This window comes from Diceros bicornis, chromosome 34 (genome assembly GCF_020826845.1).
Source record: "Diceros bicornis minor isolate mBicDic1 chromosome 34, mDicBic1.mat.cur, whole genome shotgun sequence".
NCBI classification, from domain to species: domain Eukaryota; kingdom Metazoa; phylum Chordata; class Mammalia; order Perissodactyla; family Rhinocerotidae; genus Diceros; species Diceros bicornis.
The window spans coordinates 21,595,109-21,617,325 of record NC_080773.1 but is presented as its reverse complement, the minus strand read 5'-3'; the positions used below and the strand labels follow the sequence as shown (position 1 = coordinate 21,617,325).

At 48.8% G+C, this 22,217-nt stretch overlaps 1 protein-coding gene across 1 annotated transcript in view; it reads right to left on the bottom strand.

Moving 5' to 3' along the window:
• Positions 1-1,781: 1,781 nt before the first annotated feature.
• Positions 1,782-22,217, bottom strand: part of LOC131397030 (MHC class I-like protein MILL1) — a 303,101-nt gene continuing 282,665 nt past the window's right edge. Inside the window, exon 4 of the mRNA XM_058529649.1 lies at positions 1,782-2,188. Within this exon, the coding sequence (XP_058385632.1) occupies positions 1,854-2,188 (335 nt within the window). The 3' untranslated portion in view covers positions 1,782-1,853. The remainder of the gene's footprint in view (positions 2,189-22,217) is intronic.

Genomic DNA, 22,217 nt, shown 5'->3' with positions numbered 1-22,217 from the left:
CTAAGTAGAATCATTATGCTGTACACCTTAAACTTATACAACACTCTGGGTCGATTATATCTCAATAAAAGCAAAAAAATAAAAAGAAAAAAAACAAAAAAAAAACAAATTAAATCCAGACATTCAATCAGTTGACATGTCTATTAAACACCTCTTAGTCTATATGATACCAAACTTCTTAATCTCACATTCGTGTGCCCGATGTTCAGTAAGCCAATCACTGAGACACTGGTGCTTAGAGATGGAGAAAGGTTTACTTGAATTGGCCAAAACAAGAAGGCGGGGAGGATAGGTTCCCTCAAATTCATCTGAACAAGAGAAGAAAGCAGGGGCTTTTGTAGAGCTAAGGGGCTTGGCAGGAGGAGTTTCAGAGAAACAAAGGGGAATCCATGTTTCACTCCCAATAAACCCTTGGACAATCTGACTTCTGGGCATCTGGGGGCTGGTTATCCGGTGAGCATAACTTCCTTGAAGGCATTCTCCTTCTTCTGTAAAACAAGCTCATCAATCCTTGTGACCCTTGAGTCACCCCTCAGGTTAAACAAGAAAACAGCAAATAGACAAGATTAACTTCTTCTCATAACAAGGTGGAAAGGTAATCATATTAAATACATACAGTAACCCTCAGGTACCCTCTCCATCTTTTATTGTTTGTTTGTTTCCTGACAGTTTATTTGGTGAAGGAATAAGGTAGTTTGTCCTATAATTTTCCACAAAGACTGTGCCTTCACCAAGGACCTGTCCACCATGTGGTTGAACTTGATTCTCTGTTTCCAGTCAATTGCCTCCTGTTTCCAGTAAATCGATGATGGAGTGACATCAAGGGTCTTTCCACCAGGAAGTGCACAACATCAAGCTGTCTCTCCAGTGGCCAGGCTGGCAGCCATGGATGGTTACGGCTGAGATCCATTCATTCATTAGGCTCACAAAGTGGTAATAATGTCACTCTGCCTTTGCTTTTCTATCTTTATTATTTGAACTACTTCTATACAAAAAAAACCCTCTCTTTCTCAACTAAGTGAATGTCTTCAGGTCCAGTTCTTATGTGAATTGGAAAGGCAGGATAAATGGTTGGGTCTTTATCTTTATTGCTTTTTAGCCAGTTTTCGTAATACACACCTCGTCTCCCACATCCTGTAAACAGGAAGATGGCTTGTCTATTCTTTTCCTGTTCCTGGGTAAGAAATGTTAAAAAACAAAATCCAACTGAGTAAATTTTAAAGATCTTACTGGCTTCATTCAAAGATTCATCAACCGGGCAGTATCCTGTCTAGCATATAGAAAGGATCTCCGAAGAGCTGTCCAAGGCAAGAGATTTTTAGGCATAAGGGAGCAGGAACGGGGAAGTTATGTTAGGCAAAAAGGCAGCTTGGTTATTGCAAAGTCACCTTCCTTTAGGTGATGGCAGGGGTCTATCAGGCAGATGACCTGACAGGTGATGAGAGGATTCCTGGTTGAGGGGTTTAAGATTCCATGTCTGGGAGAGCTGAAACTGTCACTGAGTGAAATCTTGCTTTGGTGATGACGTGGGACTTAGCATAAGGGACTCCGTTTAGGGCCTGTTGCCTTGTTTTTAGCAGGAAGAGAGCTGTCTCCACTCACCACCCAGAAAAGAATCAGATCCGTCCCCCTCACTGTCCCATGTGCTTCTCACCTGAGCTCTCACATGCTCTGTGTGCTTCCTCATTTAGGCTTCGACCACCACCAAATACAGCACAGCAGCGACAGTGGACACAGCGAGAGGAGCCGCAGCAGGAGCAGCAGCACAGGAAGCGCTCTGACCTTGAGGCCCGGGAGGTCACCATGAAATGGGCTTCAATTATACCCAGTGGGCCCTTCTTCACACGAGGATCCTATACCAACTCTGCCTCCAGCTCCCTGGACCCCGAGGGCTCCGCCAGCTCCTCACCAGAGACTGCAGGGACCGTGGTGTTCAGCCCGCAGTGTCCCACGTGGCAGGCGAACATCTGCTCCTCTCCACGGAGGACCCGAGTATCCACCCAGGTCTGGTAGGTCCCGTCCCCACTGGGCAGGCTGACCCCAGGCCCAAAGGTGCCTTGGTGCATGGGTTCCCCATCCCGAAGCCAGGTCAGGGTGGCACCCCGAGGATAGAAGCTAAAAGCCCAGCACCTCAGGATGACCTTGCCCAGCAGGTTCTTACTGCGGGTCACAGTCACTGACGGGGGATCTGGGGGGGAGACAAAGCAGAGTTCAGCGACGCCAAGGAGGCTCCCTCCTTCCACTGCAGGGAACCAAGAGCAAGAACCAGCCAGCCCTTAGAAATGACCCGTGCACATTCACCCCCAGCCACCACTCCAGGGGGGCTACGTCCCCAGTGGAGAGAGGACTGTGGGAGGCCCCCACGCTGCTCCAACAGCCCCAGGACCCTCCGAGGGGGTCCGACCCTCGCCCACCTGGAGAGCCTGAGACAAGAGGAACTCCCTGCTCTCAGGGGCCAGTGGATCCACCTGAAGATGCTTAGCACACGGTTTTGAAGAATTTGTAGGCACGGATGGGGCAGAGGCGCTGCTCTGTACTACAGGCAGTGAGAATCTGGCCTCGGAGATGTACCTCCTTCCTCCCCAACAGAATCAGCTCCACATGCACCAGGGGGCGATGGAGGGAGTGTCCACAAGGATGGCCAGCTGGCCCTGCAGCCCTATTCTTTCGTCCATGACTTTACATTCCTCTGGGGACCTCTGGCTGATTATAGGTATTTTCATCCGCACCTCTGCCCCCCACACACACAACAGTATCTACTCTTTCATTTTATTTTCTGTCACAAGACTTAGACGAGGAGGAAACTTTAAGGTGGACTTTTCTAAAAGTGAAAGCAGAACAAAAGTGGAATGACCCTGGTAATAGGATTCTGGGTGGTTTGCCTTTGAACATGTGACCCTTGCTCCAGAGCTAGAATATTCAGTTCTATCATGGCTTCCAGCCAGGTTGGCCCCATCCTAGGGCCTCCACCAAGGAGGTCAAACCTAGATGTCTCCCGCCCACAATGTCAACATCCCAGAGAATGAGAGTCTTGGACAGAAAATTTTTCCCTCTCCTGCCTGCCTGGGGCTTGAGGTCTGATATCCGGGCCCACATCTGGAGGACTCTACACTTCTCCAGTTGACGGACCAGCAATGGGTCCACGGGAGACCCCTCACCGACCCACATGGGTGTGCCTCTCCGACAATTCAGTCACAACTCAGCACCTAACCTAAGGCCAGGGCAGGAAAGCCACTTAGAGAACAAGAGGAAAGTTCTCTTTCTTGTAGGAACCAGGGGCAGACTCAGTGGGTGGACCCTCCCACCCAGGTCAGTACCTGTATTGTCCAGGAGGCCACTCCAAGAGGCCAGGTATCTCCAGAGTTGGTCAGGACAAGTTACACGCAAGAAAATCTTAACCAGATCAGCCCTGGGGCCTTGGGTCTCCCAGAGCTTCTTGATGTGCTGGGCTGAGGGTGTGGCCACCGTCCAAGTGAGGGTCTGTGAGTCGAAGGTGAGGGAGTCCTGCCCTTTGTAGCCCAAGTGCCAGAAGCCTCTGGTGCTGTCTCCCTGGAGCTCACAGCCCAGTGTGGCCTGGAGGGAGTGAAGGCCTGGCCCACCCCAGGCAGTGACCTGTCACCTCACTGTCCCAGAACCTCTCCACCCAACAGGACTCCCGCCCAGAGGGGTATGTCGTCTCCTCCACCCAAATGTGAGGAACCTTGTGCAGTCTCAGGGGGTCCTCACCTCTCTGTGCAATTCCAGCCTTGCTGTGCCCTCCCCTCCCCCAGCTGCAGGATAATCAGGGCAGGGACCACACTCAGACCCACGTACCCCTGGCTCTGCCCCCACTCACCCCAGCCCTGGCCCTGCTGGCCCATCATCTCGGTCAGCAACTGTCTGAGCTGCCACTCCTTCTCCTTCAGGTCCTTGGTCTCTCTCTCCCAGGTCTCAGCTCCCAGGTCCATCTTGATCCCTAGACCCCGAGGCTCTGCCCTCTGGCTCTCGCCATCATAGCGCAGGAAGAGCTCATAATCAAATTACCCCAGGTCCAGGAACTGGGGCTTCCCAGGCCTGTCCAGGGACAGGGCCATGAGGTCATAGCGGAGAGTGTGGGTTCCTGAGGGAGGAGGACATGTGGGTGATTCGCCAGCCAATTCAAGGTTTCTAAGAGCTGCCTCTGTCTTGAGTCATTTAAATCCCCATCCCAGAGGGGAGTGCAAGGAACCAAGCAGAGTGTTTTGTGATGGACAGGATGAGAGGAAGAGAGGGTCAGGCAAAAAGATTAGGGTGGAAAGAGATTAGAGAGGCGTTGAGAGGTAGAAGAGAAAGTAGGAGTATACTTGTCAGAGAGACAGAAGAAGACACGACTGAGCGATCATAGCTGCCCAAGGCAGAAAACCGGGAAACTCCAAAACGCAGAACAGAAATCTCCCACAGTCTTTCAAGGACCAAGAACACAACTGCCAGGCTCTCAGCTGAAACCTCTGAAGGTCACATGCCGATTACAGAATCCTACTAGAACTGTGACCTTGCGCTGGCCCAGGTCGATCCTGACTGAATTGAGGCGATAAGGCCCTGGTATCGTCTGTTGCCCGAGGAAAAGACTAAACCTTTCTGGGTGGAAAATAACATCAACTGAAGCCAAACTGGTGTATAGTAGGTAACGTGCAAGATTCAACGTGAATTTGTCGACACCAAAGGGGCAGGAAGGCAAGACTGGTAATCAAGAAATATAGAAGATCCCAGAGAATTGGAGCCAACCTGCAAATGATCCCCATGTTGGAATTAGCAGAAAAAATTTTAATATTAATATGTTTAAGAAAATGGGAAACATATTTGAAAGGAACGAGGATTTCACCAGAGAACTGCAATATATAAAGATAAAATGGGAATTCTAGAAATGAAATACATAATATCTGAAGTTTTGAACTCACTGGATGGGATCTGCAGCAGATTAGACAGAGAAAAACAGGATTAGTGAGCTGGAGAACAGGAAAATGGAATATACATAAAGAGAAGCTTAGAGAAATATGAAAGGAGAAAAAGGGAAATCTAAGCATAAGTGACATGTGCGACCCTCTCATCTGTATCACTGGAGTTTCAGGAGAGAAGAGAGAAAATGCAACAGTGGCATTATTCAAAGAGATAATAGCCAAGAATTGTCCAGAACATGCAAAACATCAATACCACGTTCAGGAGGCTCTAAGCGTTAGGCAGGATAAACAGAAACAAAGCCCCCTGAGAACATCATGGCCAAAATACTGAACAGCTGAGACAGAGAGAAACATTGGAAATAAAAACACCCAATGAAAATAAGACATTAATTTTAGGGAGCGTTTTATAAGAATGTGAGAGCTGACTTCTCAACAGAAATGATGGAAAGCAGAACACATTGAAATGACATCTTCCAAGTGCTGAAATAAAATCATCACTACCTTACAAATCTATAGCCAGGAAAAATATTATACTGGAAGGAAGTCAAAATAAAGATGGTTTAAGAAAAAAAAATGTGCATAGTCGCTGCTATCAAGTCTGCACTAAAGGAAAAGCCAATGGGAGCTCTTCAGGCAGAGAAGATGTTATCCCAGAATGAAAGAAGCAAACGCAGGCAGAAACCCCAAAGAACAACTGTGTGAGTATTTCCAATGAATATTGAAGGAGTAGAACCATCATTTTCATGTTCTGCGGAATTTAACTATATGTACAACTAAAGTTTATGACAACAGGGCTGGCCCGGTGGTGCAACCGGTTAAGTGCGAGCGCTCTGGTGCGGCGGCCCAGGGTTCGCCCGGTCCGATCCCGGGCGTGCATCGACGCACTGCTTGGCAAGCCATGCTGTGGCGGCATCCTGTATAAAGTAGAGGAAGATCGGCACGGATGTTAGCCCAGGGCCAGTCTTCCTCAGCAAAAAGAGGAGGATTTGCAGATGTTAGCTCAGGGCTCATCTTCCTCACAAAAAAAAATAAATAAATAAAATAAAGTTTATGACAACAATAATGTGAGAGTTTGGGGTGGTGGGAAATGGAGTTTAAAGGTCTAGCAATATCTAGGAATTCTTAAAAGTCATAATTAGTACTTGGCTACAATACTAATACATACTATATTCTCTAAAACTACCACTGTGAGAAGAGTAAGAGATGTACAATTAACAAATTAATAGAAGAAAAAAATGGAGTATTGAAAAAGCTAGATACCCAAAAGAAGGAAAGAAAAGGAGAAAAAAAGGAACAAATAGATTAGCTGAATAGAAGATATAGAGCGAGATGGTAGATATAAACCCAAACATAACAGTAATTACATTAATGTGGGTGTACCAAAAACTCCATGTAAAAGAATCAAGTCATCAGACACAATTAAAAGAAAAAAATCACAAAATCAAATTATGTTGCTTCTAAGAGTCACACAAAGACATCAGAAGACTGTAATGAAAAGGATGGAAAAATGATATAAACGTAAGCTCTCACTAGAAGAAGGCTGGCATCGCTCTGCTAACATCAGATCAGGTTTTAAGACAAAAAGCATTTGGGGAGTAAAGAGAGGCCCATGCAATGGGAGATTTCACCATCATAAATCTGTATGTTTCCAATTACATAGCTTTAGAATACATAAAGCAAAATTAGCAAAACTAAAAGGAGAGACAGATCCAAAACACTTTGAGATATATTAACAGTTCTCTCACAATAACCAGAGTACAAGCAGACATAAAATCCGTACGGTACACAGTCTGGACCACAGAATTAACTTGACACAGTTGACCCACACGAACAGACAGCATTTCTACGTGCACGTGGAACGTTTGCCAAAATCAGCCACACCCTGAGACATGAAGAGTGATTCAACAAGTGTCAGAGGATTGAAATCATTTGGAATATGTTATCTGACCACTGTGTAATAAGCTAGAAATCAATTTTAAAAAAAGATATCTAGAAAACCCCCAATTGCTTGGAAATTAAACAGCACACTTGATATAGTCCATGGGTCAAAGAAGAAATCATAAGGGAAATTACAAAATATTTTGAACTGAATGAGAATGAAAACAATACATATCACTAGTAAGCAGAGGGATGGAGATGGCTCCAGCCCCGGGCTCATCTCCTTTCCTAAGAGCCACTGACTTAAACTACCCATCATGTCATCCAGGAAGGGATCCAGCTGTCATTTCCTTGGTTCCAGGTGTTTCCTGAATAGGCTGCAGGCTGGCTTGGAACGCAGCCTGGTTGTCTCTGCTGTGAAGAGAGTGAGGTTGATCCTGGAGCCAGGGTCAGAGAGAGGAGCACACTGCCCAGGGCAGGGCTGGAATTGGCGTCTCTGGGGCAGGGGGAACCCAGCTGGAGCCTGGAGCCTGGTGTCTCAGGGTGGCTGAGTCAGGCTCTGAGTCAAGAATGTGGAGGGAGACAAGACAGGGCAGGGGGCTCAGAGGCTGTGATGGAGGGCAGTGGCTGGTCCTGAGATGTGTGGACACTGAGATCGCTAACTCAACAGCACTGAGGCCTTGGAGTCAGGCAGCCCTGGTTTCAAATCCTGCCTCTACCCCTCCTCAAAGTGTCAAAGACGCCCTTACAGATAGCCTTTTTCAACTTTCTGTAACCAATAGGGAGACACCTTCTGGATGTTTGTCTCTGACAGCTTTCAAGCCACAGGCGCTCCCTTCAGCCTCACTTCCTGGCCAGCTCTGAAAGTCTGCAGGCTCCCTCGCTTCACCCCTTGGAGAGCACAGCCTGGGGCAGGGGAAGTTCTGAGGGGGTGTCTGTCCTGTATGAGGTGTATGGAAAGGCTAGGAGCAGTCCAGGGTGGAATCTAGTCGCCTGTGTTTGGATGTCTTGGGATTATGGGCCTGTGGAAGGTGAGGGGATTTGGGGTTGGATCCTCCTTACCCAGGATGCAGCATCGGGGAGCTATGGCTCTGGGCGGCTGCAGTGGAGTGGAGAGGGGATCAGCAGATCTCAGCAGGTGCTTTTATTTCTCCTGAAAAGCTGGTGTTGTCGTCAGATCCCCTGCCTGGCCTGCAGAGACATGCTGGGCCCTGGGGCAGGAGCAGGTGCCCCGCCACCAACCTCTCCCCCAAATGCCTCCCTCTCATACCCAACACGATGGCCTCGTTACCACTTTCCTGGAATTCTAACCCCTCACATCCTCCCGGGGGGCCTATCAGCTCCCTGACCTCACACCCCCAACGCAGGGCTCACTAAACGCCATCTCTCAGCATTCAGGTGAGAGACTAGTTTTTACACATTTGAAAATTCCAGGTTGAACGAGATTGGGGAACAGGGGAATGTGTGGGAAGGACGCTGAAGTGGGTCCTGAATGAACAGGAAAAAGGCCCTGGAAGACCCCTGGGACCCACAGCCCCCAGGGCGCTCTCCCCACCTCCTTCTCTGTCTCTCCACTAATGGTCATTTCCTCAGCAGCATCTGTCCACTTAGCATCTCGTGTGCCCCAGGCTTTGTTTCAGACATGGGGGAGGGGTGGGGAGCAGGACATTCAAAAGTCACAATTTTCACTGAGTTCATGAGAGAGAGAAAGAGAATGGTAAGATGATCCATTTGAGTTTGGTTGTTGTGGTCAAGGTCATTGTCAATATTACTCGTCTGTGAAGTTTTGCAGGAGAAATTCCACCACCATCAGTAGATTCTCAAAGGCTTTACTCCTTAACATGGGTGTTCAGAGGGAGATGGATTGAATGTCCCCTGAGAAGAGCCGTCTTGGAGTCAGGATATGAAGACAGAAGGTGAAGGATCCCCTTACCTGAGGGACACTGTGGGGTCAGTTCTGTGGGTCCAGGTCACCTCGTGCAGTCAACAAAAGGAGGCCCCTCCCCCAGCCCCTGCAGGACTCCATCCCTCAGGGGCACAGGGACCACCCCTGTATGGACAAGTTTCTCCCCAGGGCCTGGGAAGGGTGACCTGTTCCTCATGTGGGCAGCTGTGTCCCTCTATCCCCTCCCTGTGTTTGGAAAGATCCTGCCTTCTGCGTCTCTGCTCCCCTGCGGGAGCCTCCACACTGGCTCCCCAGACTCCCCTCCACCTGGAGCCCAGGCCCAGACTCAGCTCCTCCATGACACGCCCCTGTTCCAGACAGAAACCAGGGCGAGGACCCAGTGAAAGAGGAACGGAGCGTGTCCTTCACTGTGAGGGGGGAACCGCATCAGCGTCCAGATCCAGCAGAAGTGGGGGATTCAGGGAAACATCCAGGTCAGCTCTGCGGTGTCCTCGGTGAAAGCTGTGGTCTCTCCTGGTTGGGGACAGAGATGTCTTCATAGCCCAGCTCTGGTGGTGGTGTGGGGTTGGCATTGGTGCCCACAAGCCAGGTTTCCCAGAATGAACCTGGGAAGGTGACTTTGCCTCTCTGAGCCTCAGTTTCCTTCCCCGGAAAATGGAGACAACCTGGCCCAGCTGACCCGTTGTCTTTTGTTCTAACAGAGATGACACAGTGAAGGGCCTGGCAATAAATAGTAGCTGAGGATGAGCTGTGTACCCAGCCCTGTGCCGGGTGACCCTAAGGACACAGTGATAACTCAGTAGCAGGTCCTGTCCCATCGTTGGTGATCACAGACTGTCCTCAGTCCATGATGGCTCAGAGAGGTCAGGTTTGGGTTCAGAAAACCCAGGAGCTGTGGGAGCCTGGGAGAGGGGTCATCACTCATCTTGGGTGTACAGGGAGAACTTCCTGGAGGAGGGGATGTCTGAGCTAAGATTTTAAGGCTGAGTGCAGAGAGGGTGGAGGGCAGGGCAGAGAGAGGGGGCTGGAGGGGGAGACAGGATCAGTCCCTTGTGAGCCTCGGAGAGGACGCCGGACTTTACCCTCAGTGCACTGGGCACCATGGCTGGGTCCTGACCAGGGGAGGAGAGTTGAGATTTGTGTCTGTGAACATCCCTGCATCTGTGAGCTATGAGGAGGGTGGACAGGAGTGTTGAGCCTGGAGTAGCAGACCAGAGAAGATCCTGCCATAGCAGAAATCCTTGCACAATTACCAAATGTCCCCTTTGTCCCATGGGGCAGGGGGACAGCAGCTCCCCTCCCAGCCCCACATCTCCCCTGTGTTCTGACCTCCCTTCTCTTGCAGCTGCACAGCAGAGCAGTGTTTCCCAGACTGTGGATTGCATCATTTTAGCAGGTTATAGAATCACTTGAGTTGGTCATAAACTATGTTATTTTTTTAATTGAAAAATATAGATTAGGAAATGGATTAGTGTGTGCTTTGCAGGATCTTGTCAAAGGTTGCTTATGGAAACTTCCCTTCCAGAATGTTGGAAGCCACGTAATGATGTAATATTTATCTATTGCTTAGTAAACTCGTGAATGGGGAGGCTCCAGGGAAGGGCTGGTCCCCTCTTTGCTGACAGACTTAGCTGCCTCATCATGTTTTCCGGTACAGGGCTCATCTCTTACGACCTTGATTCATTTTCTGGAATGGCTCCAGGTAGGCAACGACACAGGCCTGGTTGCTTCTGCCAAAATCTGGGGTGCAGCAGACGCCTGGACACCAACCAGGGTGAGGGACAAAGCACATTCCACAGGGCAGGGTTGCAGCCAAGTCTCTCAAGGGAGCTGAGTGAGCAAAGGGCAGGCAGGTAGAGGGAGATCAGGACAGGATAGGGGGGTCTGTGCTGATGGGAGGGCAGTGGCTCCTCCTGAGATGTGTGGACAGAGAGTCACCAACTCACTGGGTCCTGACCAGTGGAGGGTCCAGCCACTGAGAGCCACCGTGAGACCTTACTATCTGGGGACAGCTCTGTCTTCTGTGTGAGATCCTGGATCGTGAGGCAGGACCTGGCCTGTTTTGGTTAAAGCCATCATTAGGGGTTGGGACTCTGCTTCTCCTTATTGCTAAAGAAGGTTCTGGCTCTCTTGGCAGTAAGTGTAAGATCCCCAACAGCCATTTGTTTTATTCACTCATCCTGTTCCCTGGATCCAAGCAAGACAGACCCGAGGTCCTACTGCCCATCAGTGACACAGGCTGGAACAGAATCCAGGACTCCTGAATCCCAGTCCAGGGGCCTCTGACCCTCCTGCCCAGCCCCTCCAGGAAGGACAGGCATGCTCTTCTCTCAGACTCTCCTGGACAAGACCCGGGTTGATGTTCCCACGGCTCCTGGCGGGGACTGGCTGAGCTGGGCTTCTGGATGTGAAACCCAGGAGCTGACATTTTCTGCTCTTACCAGATTCCCCACTGGATTCCCCTTTTCCCCGGGAATAAATTGGCTGAATATTCCACCTGTCAGCATCTGGGTGTTATTTCCATCTGGCCTCAGGGAGCCCCTCCCAAGAGACAGGCAGGAATGTAGTGGACTTTCAGGTGTACAGAGAGAATGTCAGGTATGCAGGAGGAGGGGCTGGGGCTCCCAGAGCCAGAAGGTTCTCCTCTGCTAGCTGAGGAGGAGGATGTGTCACCCTTCTGCTCCAATCACATTATCAAGATTTCAGGAACTGATCCCTGCTCCCTGCAAAGGGACTTATGGTTACCAAAGGGTGGATGGTTTGGCCTGACCCCAGCTCTGATTGGCTTCTTCAAGTAAAAGAGTGAGTTTGTTACCCGGCCGGCCAACCTCATAAGCCAGTAACCGCAGCCCTGCTCAGAACAAGCCTTACAAGCCTTAGTTTACAGGAAACCACAATGAGAGGAGGGAGGAGGAGGCTGAGACACATAGCAGAAACCAGTTAATACCGGTTGACGGCAACATGGCAGTTGCCTTTACCTAACATAGACCCTGCAGGTCATTATACGCTCATTGTAATGCATTACCATGCTACATCACACACCCACCAGCGCCATGACAGTTTACAGTTGCCATGGCAATGGCAGGATAGGACCAAATAAGGAAAGAAAAGAGATGGCACCCTTGATCCCCAGAAAAGCCTGCCCATTTCTCTGAAAACTATGAATTTTCCTCCCCTTCATAACCTGGACCCCTTATAACAGCTGCTTATGCACCCCATGAGCTGAGAAGTTGATTTGTGAACCTAGTTCCCACTTCTCCATTCTCTGGCTATTGAATGAAAGCTTGTGCTGTTGACCACTCAGCTTCCATTACATTTCAAATCCACGACTCGGAACAAAAGAGAACCCACCAGGGAAGGGACGGATTGTGGGTATGAGGCCCACCTGTGTGTTCCTCCTCAGAGCTCCTCTGCCTGTGGGTTGGAGTCCCACCGGAGTGAGGTCAATTTGGCAACAAGTTAAGAGCCTACTGGTCAGAGGAGGGGCTGGAGGAGCAGGCTCTAGGCTTGGCCTCCAGGGATGATGCCCAGACCAGCACCGCTGTGTGACTCAGGGATCTGAACATCACTGCTGCAGCCCCAGCAGCCTCTTGGCACCTCGAAGCTATTGCCTCGACATGTGGTTGCTGCTGGGGAAACACCTGGTGACTCCATGGCTGTGCTGCTCAGAGCTTCAGATGCATCCAGAGCCCCAGCTGCAAGGCCTTCTGGGAAAGGCCGTCTGAAGCTGCCCAGCCTCTGAGGACAGGGAGGCCCTGAGTGGGTGGGATGGATGCCAAGTGTCCAGTATACCCTTCATCACCCTCCCATCATGCTCAACTTATTACAACTCTTTATTACAACCCAAGATGTCTCCCATGGCTCATCACCCATGTCCCCAGCTGTAGGCCCCACACTCCCCTCACTTTCTGCATCTCAACTTGAGGGGCTGTGGTCCCCCCACAGCCACATGTGCCAGGGTTCATGCATGACGGTTCTTGTCTGACTCTCTCCCCACTCTCTTCACATGCATTCTATTCACTCTCCAGCTTTCAGTGTAAATGTCACTCTCCCTGAAATGTCTCTGGACCCTGAGGCTGAGGTCAGTCACCCCATTGCATCCAGACACCACCTTGGAAATCTTCTGCTGAGCACTTATCACAGCTCTTTGGGGCTTTGCTGTCAAGAAAGACACTTGGGAATCAGGTTCAGTGTGGTTTTTGATCATCAATGAGAAAGGAACGAGTTGTTTCAGGGACTGAATAGATCAAGGGGTTTAGATTTACTTGAACCAGACCAGCCTCCTGCACAAGCAGATGGGGGTCAGAATCCCACTATAAAGTGAAGATGCTCAGGGAAAGTCTTATTCCAGCAAGATAAGTGATGAAACAGGCCGAGTGGGTCAGCACCAGTGGTGTGGACAGTTCCTTCTGCTCTCAGGACATGCCCCCCCAACCCCCCATTCAAATGTTTTTACTCTTCCTTTTTACATGTGTGGTAAAATACACAGAACATAGAATTTATCATTTTAGCCATTGTAAATCGTACAGTTCAGTGGCATTTAGTATATTCAAGATGTTCTGTAACCATCACCAGAATATTCTCATCACCCCTAAAGAAAACCCCTTACTCATTAAGCAATCCCTGCCCATTCCACCCTCCTCCCAGCCCCTAGAGACCACTAATCTAATTTCTGTCTCAATGTATTTACCGATTTTGGGTTTTTCATATGAATAGAATCATACAATGTATCGTTCTTTGTGTCTGGTTTCTTTCGCTTATCAATGCTTTCAACACTCATCCGTGTTGTAATGTATCTGTACTTCATTTCTCATAAGAAATAGTATTTCATTATGTGGATATACCACATTTAGTTCATCCATTAATCAAGGGATAGACTTTTGTGATGTCTCCACCTTTTGACTCTTGTGAAAAATGCTACAAGGAACTTTTATATAAAAGTGATCGAACAGCTCTTTCAATTCTTTTGAGAATATACCAGGAGTAGAACTGTTTGTTCACATGGTAATCTTATGATTCACTTAGTGAGGAAGAGATGAACAGTTTTCCACTGTGGTTCCACCATTTTACACTTCCATGAGCAAAGTGGGAGGGTTGCAGTTTCCCCCACACCCTCGCTAACACTATTTTTTTCCATTTTAAAAAACTATCACAATTCTAGTGGGTGTGAAGTGGTAATTCTTAGTAATTTTGATTTGAATTTCCATAAAAAATGACTTTGAGCATCTTTTCATGTGCTTGTTGGACATTTGGATATCTTCTCTGGAGAAATATCTATTCAAATCCTTTGCTTTAAATTGTGTTGTTTGCCTTTTTGTTATTCAGTTGTAAGAATTCTTTATATATTCTGGATACTATAATCTAGATCATTGTTAGATATATCATTTGCAAATATTCTCTCCCATTCCCAACAGTGGGTTGTATTTTCACTATCTTGGTAGTGTTCTTTGACACACAAAACTTAAATTTTGATTAATTCCAATTTATCCTTTATTTCTTCTTTTGTATCTGTGCTTTTGCTGTCATATCTAAGAAAACATTTTCAAACCCAAAGTCATGAGGAATTACTCCTATGTGTTCTTCTAAGACTTTTATGGCTTCACCTCCTACATTTAGGCCTTTCATCCACTTTGAGTTATATATGTTGTATATGGTGTGAGGTAGAGATCCAGCTTCATTCTTCTGCCTGTGGAGATCCATTTGACTCAGTGCCACATGCTGAAAACTTCTTTCCACGTTGAATGCTCTCGGCAGCCTCATCAAAATATCAATGGGCCATAAATCTATGGGCTTAATTCTGGAAACTCAATCCCATCCCATTGATCTCTATGTCTACCATTATGCCAGTACCATACCGTTTTGATTACTGTAGCCTTATAGCAAGTTTAAAATTAGGAAGTGTGAATCTTCCAACTTTGGTCTGCTTTTTCAAGACTCTTTTCACTATCCAGAGTCCCTTGCAATTGCATATGAATTGAGACTGAGCTTTTACATTTCTGGAAGAAGAAGAAGAAAAAAAGGCCATTGCGGTTTTGCTAAGGATTGCATTGAATCTACAGATCGCTTTGGGAAATAATTATCTTAACAATATAAATGGAACTGATTTGGGGATGTGGTTGGGACATTGCTATGGAAGGAGATGAGGGCGGGAGAGGAAAGGGATGGGATGGAGGCAGAGGTTCCCTTGGGGGTGGGGCTGCAGCTGTGACAGAAGGTGGGGTTCTGCACTCCTTACCTGGAGGCTGCATTGGGGATCATGTCTCTGGGGTTGACTTTGGTTCCGTGGATGGGAAAGCGGCAGATTCCGAGGTCTTTTTATCTGTAGAGAGGAGCAGGGGATGTCAGAGGAGCTCCAGTCCTCTTCTCTGGCAACAGGGGCATTGCTTGGTCCTGGAGCTGGGGCAGGCATTACACAGGGTATCTGTCACCTTGGAACCTGAAGTCAGATATTTTAAGAGCCAGGAGAGGACGGATGCTCCATCCCCCTTCCTTCCCTCACATGCATCCCTCTCATCCTTCAGTAATAAGGCCACTTTAGCAAAAATCAAGGCATAGGATACACCTTGGAGCTGTCCACACTGTCCCAAATTGAAACAGCTAGTAATGTCTGATCCATGTGACCCTACAAGTCTTCCATTTTCCCCATGTTCTTTTCTACATTTCGAGCCCTCCTTAGGGGGCTCCTCAATACCCTGACCTCACACCAGAGCCTAGTACCCACTCACCTAACCAAGGCTGGTGTCGTTCAGGTGACAGCGACTGTGATGGGCAGTGACCTTTTATTTACGGATTTGGAAACTGTAATGAGAATAAATAGGCAAAATGGGAGACTTCCCAGGCTTCTGGGGTCACTTATGGAACCAAGACAGGAACTCCAATGTCACAAGGACATGTGTCTATATCTGTTTCTTCTTTATAGCTGTCACTTACTCAAGAACACATGACTTGCATATCCCAGGCACTGTTGCAGGCTTTGAGAGTCAGTGCTGAGGCTGCTCTGCAAGAGCCACTGTTTTCATCTGGTTCTTGGAGAGAGAAGGGGAGAAAAGAAGGGTCAGGAGAGAAGATTACGAGTGAGAGAATGCAGCATCTGTGCCTGGTGCTGGGTAAACAATTGATGATCTTAGAGGTGACTGATGTGACCAATGTCTTTATCACACTTGTTTCATTGACGTTCTGGGTGAAAATGTCCACAACCATCACCAGATCCTCAAGTGGGTCATGACCCCATCAGAGTTAAGACAACAGGACCATGAAAGGTTTTCACTTGTCTCCTTCACAGGAATTAATCCTTCTTGGGCTTGAATACGCTGGCTCTGAGGGAGAGGGGGCAGTTTCTCCTCTGAGAGAAGCCACTTGGGGTCAGAAGGAGAAGGAGCTGCTCCCCTGAGGGAGGCTGACAGTGCACTTACGGCCTGTTTGTCTTTTCACTTTCTTTTGAGACTGTGTGTAAGTGCACAATGATGTAACATCTATGTTTCCCAGTACAGGCAGCCAAGGGATTAGTAAAATCAGGAACAGAGCAGGCTCTGAGCCCCGGCCCAACTTGCTCACTCCTGGCGGGGCCCGGATGCTGTTGTAGCCTGGTTTCCAGCCCCCGACACAGGGTTGAGTCCTATGTGTGTGGGGTGGAGAGCAGCGGGGAGGTGGCTGGAGGGATGTTCTTAGGCCTTCCCCAAGGTACAGAATCCCACAGGGCCCAGCTGAGCAACAACATGATAGGCAGTATATGGGGGGCGGCCTAGAGAAGGAGAGGTCTGAACTTCCGGCACCAATTCTCAGAAAGTCACTCTGTCAGGACAGTCATGTTGATTAGATACACCCTGAGCACAGTGCTGTCATTCATTCATCCGCCCATGCAGTCACCCATTGACTATTTTATACATTGGTTCATTCAGTATTCCCTGAGCACCTGCTCTGTCACCAGGCCTGTGCTAGTCGATGCTGGGGACACAGTGCTGGCCAGAAGTCCTAGCCCTGTCCTTCTAGTTCTCACATTATTGGGGCCACAGACCACCCCAGACAGTCATGACTCAGAGTGAGTAGGGCTGGGAAGGAGGGCCAAGGATGTCAGGGATGGCTTCCTGGAGGAGGAACATCTGAGCTGTGATTTTAAGAATGAGCAAGAACTGTGATTGTGTCAGTGGAGCTCAGTCCTGGGAGGGCAGAGGGCAGAGGGCAGAGGGCAGGGCAGGGCCAGTCACCCTGGGGGCCTCGGGGAGGATTCTGGACTCACCTGAGTGCCCTGTGAGCCATGGACGGGTCCTAAGCAGGGGATGGAAGTGGGGAGATGTGAGCCTGTGGAAGATCCTAGCGTCTGTCTGCTGTGAGGTGGACAGGAGGGTTGAGAGGAGGCAGGAGACCAGGGAGGAGGCTTCTGATGCAGAAATAATCATGGGATCACCAGGGTCCTGACTGTCTGCTCTCCCTGAGGGGGTGGATGCCGCACGCTCCCTCCCAGAACCATCCTCCCCTGCTGCTCAGGCCTCCCCTCTCCTCAGCTGCAGGGTAGAGGAATGTTCTCCAAACTCTGGATCAGTGCTCTTTCAGGTTGTAAAACCTGAGTTTTTAAAATGGGTACTTTAAAATTCAAATAGAAATGATTGAAAATAGAGCAGTGTGCACAGCATAGACCCTCTACCATTTCTGGGTAATTAAACTTTCTTTTGAACCATGTGTAAGCCCCATGATGGTGTCATATCTATTTTTCCTAGTAAGTCACATACAAACGGTTAATAAGCAGGGGACTGGAAAGGCTCCAGGCACAGGCTCGCCTTCTCCTCTCCTAAGAGCCGCTGACTTAGCTGCCCTGTCACGTCCTGCAAAAAATGGGTTCAGCTCTCACATCCTCTGTCCCAGGTGCTTCCAGGAGGCTGAAGGTGGGCCCAGCACCCAGCCCAGCATCCCTGCCAAAAGGAGGATGAGGTTGGCCTGGGCACCAGCCAGTTCCAGAGAAAAGCACATTTCCCCTGGGGGCAGGGTTGGGGTTGGCGTCTCTGAGGAGGGAGGGGCCCAGCCCACCATCCTGGGCCTGGAGCCTGGTCTCTCCAGGGGCTGAGTCAGGACCCGGGTGGAAAGGTAGAGGGAGATCAGGGCAGGGGGGTGGGAGGCTGTGCTGTTTGGGCGGCATTGAAGGCCAGACCAGGGCTCCATGGACACTGAGAGCCTCTGACTAGACAGTGATGAGGGTTTGGGATCCAACAGCCCTGGGTTCAAATCTTTATACTTTCTCAAAAAGTCACATATGCCATTGACAGACAACACTGTTTACCTCTCTGCATAAGAGGAAGATTCGATTTTTCAAGTTTGACTCTGACAGCTTTTGAGCCCCACGTCACTCACTTCCACTGCACATCTGGGCAGACCACACACTCCCTCCCTTGGCAGCAGAAGGAAGTTCAAATCCTCCACCTCAGCCTACATGCAGGAACCTCACCCTGGTCCCAGGTCCTAGATAAAAAGAGAAAGCCAAAGTCAGCATTACCACTTCATACTGTAAGTGAACATAAGTGAGCCCATCTTGTTACACTAAATGGCCCCAGCCCCTCCTCTGTGTGACTATTCGCTGCTCTGCACGTACTCCAAAAAATTCACATGCTCTCCTGATTTATGGCCTCCGCTACATCTGTACTCTCCAATAGCTTAATAAATTAAAACTTTGTTCTGTGAGTTTTTCTCCAGGAACAGGCTGACCACAGGTGGGGAACACACCTACAAGGTATCCATCACAGCTGACAGAAGAATGGAACAATGTGATACCTGAAGCCCAACATCCCTGGACCCCCTCCTCCCTGCCCATCTTCCCTATATAACTGCCTCAGGATGCTGTAATCTTTGAAGATGGGTCTTTGAGACATTAGTCACCTATCTTCCAATTTGTCAGCTCATCTAAGTAAACTTCGTTTCTCGATCTCTAACTCGTTGTGATTAATTGGCTCGGATCGCAGCAAGCAGAGTGAGCCCCTTGCTTGGGATCAATACTTGCTTCACACGGGACTGGACCTGAGCCCTTCTCCTTGGGGGAGTCCTGTTGCTGTTTCCTGGGTGAAAGACAAGCATTAGTTTGTCGGGGGAAGAGGGAGAATCTCCCTCTGCCCTTTCCCTTAAGGTTCTTCTGGCTGGCCAAATAATCAACAAGACAGGTTAGCAGGAGAAAATAATACCAAGTTTAATAACATGTATACATGGGAGAAAGCAGGGACACTGCGTTTCTCAACACAATAGCAGAAATTCTCGTCTTAAATATCATTTTCAGCCAATGACAAAGGAGGATTTTGGGGGTGGGGGAGTCAGTTACAGGAGATTACCACTAAAGCACAGTAAACAAGAGTAAGGTTTATTATACAGCCCCAAGGCCTCATCTTCCACATTGATAAGTTACTAGAAATGAGCTCACCCCCCCCTTTTTCTCAATACAGAGAGGGAGATACCTTTACAAATGGAGACTTCCCTTGTAAATGATTGTCTGACAACTCCTCGCAGGGCCATCCAAAGAATGTGGCCAGAGAGACAGGACTCCCGATAAGATGGGCTTGTTGGTGCCTTTTCTATTGTAACCTCTATCCTAAATTATCTTTTATAGCAGTCATGATAATAACCCCTTCCTAAAACAGATTTTTTGGTTTTAAATTCTTTAGGCAGCTTGGGAGGGGAAACTCAAATATTTTTCCTGAGCTCTCTGAGTCCTTATTGTCTTCAGCTCGAAATAATCCGCATACCAGAGTGGTGCTTCCTGGGGCAGCTTGCCCTGAGCACTATCAAGTTCATATACAGAGGTGTTGATTGTCATTCCGTCATCCGTGACAATTCCGGGGACCATCTGCAAAATAGGCAGCAGAGAGCCCTGAAAGCACATATAAACAGTCCCCAGGAAAGCTGTCTCTGTGTCCCCCAACCTGTGCTGACCATTCTGGGTCATCTTTGTCTGGGGTAAGTCTGGCATCTCTACTGGACATAGAGCTCCATGAGGACGGGGACTAGGGCTGCCTTGGTCACCAGCATATTCCTGGCTGTTCAGAACTCTCTCTTCCCACTGACAAGGATGCTCAGGATCCCATGTTATGAAAGAGTGTACTGGGAGCCCCACTGGTTGGATTCTCTGCACCCAGTTCCCTGGATGTAATGAAGACACTGGCAGAAGGCCCCTCTGCAGGTCACAGACACAGTCTAGACTGGATCCACACACCCCAAATCCCAGCCAGGGAGTCTCCATCAATCCTAGGCCCAGTCCCTCTGGAAAGGGCCAGTTGGCCCTGATTGTAGGCCCCTGAACAAACCCCCAGTGAGACATTCCCACAGCTTCCAGGTAGTGCCAGGAGATCTGTGCTTCTGGAATGTGAAAGAGACAAACACTACTCTTTTGTAATGTGAGAGGCTTCCCCTAGTACCAGGTGCTAAAGAGGCTGATCCTCCTCCTGGTTTATGGGATGTTACTTCCCTCTGGCCTCGGGGAGCCCCTCCCAGGGAACAGGCAGGAATTTGGTGCAACTTCCCATTTTCAGGAAGAATGTCAGCTATGTGGGGGGTCCCTGAGGAGGAGGGGCTGGGCCTCTCCAGTGCCAGAGGCCCATCCTCCAAGGTCTGGGTGAGTGGGGTGGGCTCTTTGCTCCACTGCGTACTTCAGGCCTGCAGGCTGGTCCCTGCTCCATGCAACAGGCCAGTGCACGCCAACCCCTGATGGTCAGGCCAAATCCCTTCCTGCTTCAAATGCTCCGCAGCAGCAGCAGCAGCAGCAAGAGTTTCAGCAAAAAGACAGCACTCAAACTAGTGCAAATAAAAGGAGCTTTAGGGGCCGGCCCGGTGGCGCAAGTGGTTGGGTGCGCGCGCTCTGCTGCAGCGGCCCGGGGTTCGCCGGCTCGGATCTTGGGCACACACCGATGCACCCCTTGGCAAGCCATGCTGTGGCGGCGTCGCATATAAAGTGGAGGAAGATGGGCATGGATGTTAGCCCAGGGCCAGTCTTCGTCAGCAAAATGAGGATTGGCAGATGTTAGCTCAGGGCCAATCTTCCCACCAAATAAATAAATAAATAAATAAATAAATAAAAGGGGCTTTAGTACAGGGAATAGGGTCTGACCAAATGTGTGGCCAGGCTGCATTGCTGAATCCATGCCAGGACCCCAGAAGTGTCCTGCAACACCACCTCTGGACTGCGAGCATTGAGTTTTTTGTTTGTTTGTACTTGTTTTTTTATTGTGAAATTTTTGTTGTACATTATTGTTTGTCAGTCACCATATAAATGCATCCCTCCTCCACTTATACCCACCCCCCAGCCCCCTTGCCCCTGGTAACCACCAAACAGTTCTCTCTGTCCATGTGTTGGTTTATCTTCCACATATGAGTGAAATCGTGCAGTGTTTGGCTTTCTCTTTCTGGCTTATTTCGCTTAACATAATACCATCCAGGTCCATCCATGTTGTTGCAAATGAGACTATTTTGTCTTTTTTTACAGCTGAGTAGTATTCCATTGTGTGTATATACCACATCTTCTTTATCCAATCATCAGTCGAGGGACACTTGGGTTGCTTCCATGTCTTGGCTATAGTGAATAATGCGGCGATGAACATAGGGGTGCAGAAGCCTCTTTGGATTGTTGATTTCAGGTTCATTGGGTAGATGCCCAGTAGTGGTGTAGCTGGGTCATAAGGTATTTCTATTTTTAATTTTTTGAGGAATCTCCATACTGTTTTCCATGGAGGCTGTGCCAGTTTGCATTCCCACCAGCAGTGGATTAGGGTTCCCATTTCTCCACAGCCTCTCCAGCATTTGTTGTTTTTTGTCTTGGTGATGATAGCCATTCTAATGGATGTAAGATGTTACCTTAGTGTGGTTTTGCTTTGCATTTCCCTGATGATTAGTGATGTTGAGCATCTTTTCATGTGCCTATAGGCCATCTGTATATCTTCTTTTGAGAAGTGTCTGTTCATTTCTTCTGCCCATTTTTTTTTTTTGGAGGAAGACTAGCCCTGAGCTAACATCCGATGCCAATCCTCCTCTTTTTTTTTGTTTTGTTTTGTTGAGGAAGATTGGCCCTGGGCTAACATCCGTGCGCATCTTCCTCTACTTTTTATGGGACGCCGCCACAGCACGGCTTGACAAGCGGTGCATCAGTGCGTGCCCGGGATCCGACCCTGCGAAGCCCAAGTCGCCTGGCCGCCGGGCTGGCGAAGTGAAGTTCACGAACTTAACTCCTGCGCCACCGGGCTGGCTCCTCCTCTGCCCCTTTATTTTTTTGTTGTTCAGTTGCATGAGTTCTTTATATATTATGGAGATTAACCCCTTATTGGTTATTTGGTTTGCAAATATTTTTCCTAGCTGGTGGGTTGCCTGTTCATTGTGATCCTGGTTTCATTTGCCTTGCAGAAGCTCTTTAATCTGATGAAGTCCCACTTGTTCATTTTTTATTTCCTTTCCCTTGTCTGAGTAGACATGGAATTCGAAAAGATCCCTTTATGGCCGATGACAAATAGTGTACTACCTATATTTTCCTCCAGGAGTTTTATAGTTTCAGGTCTCAC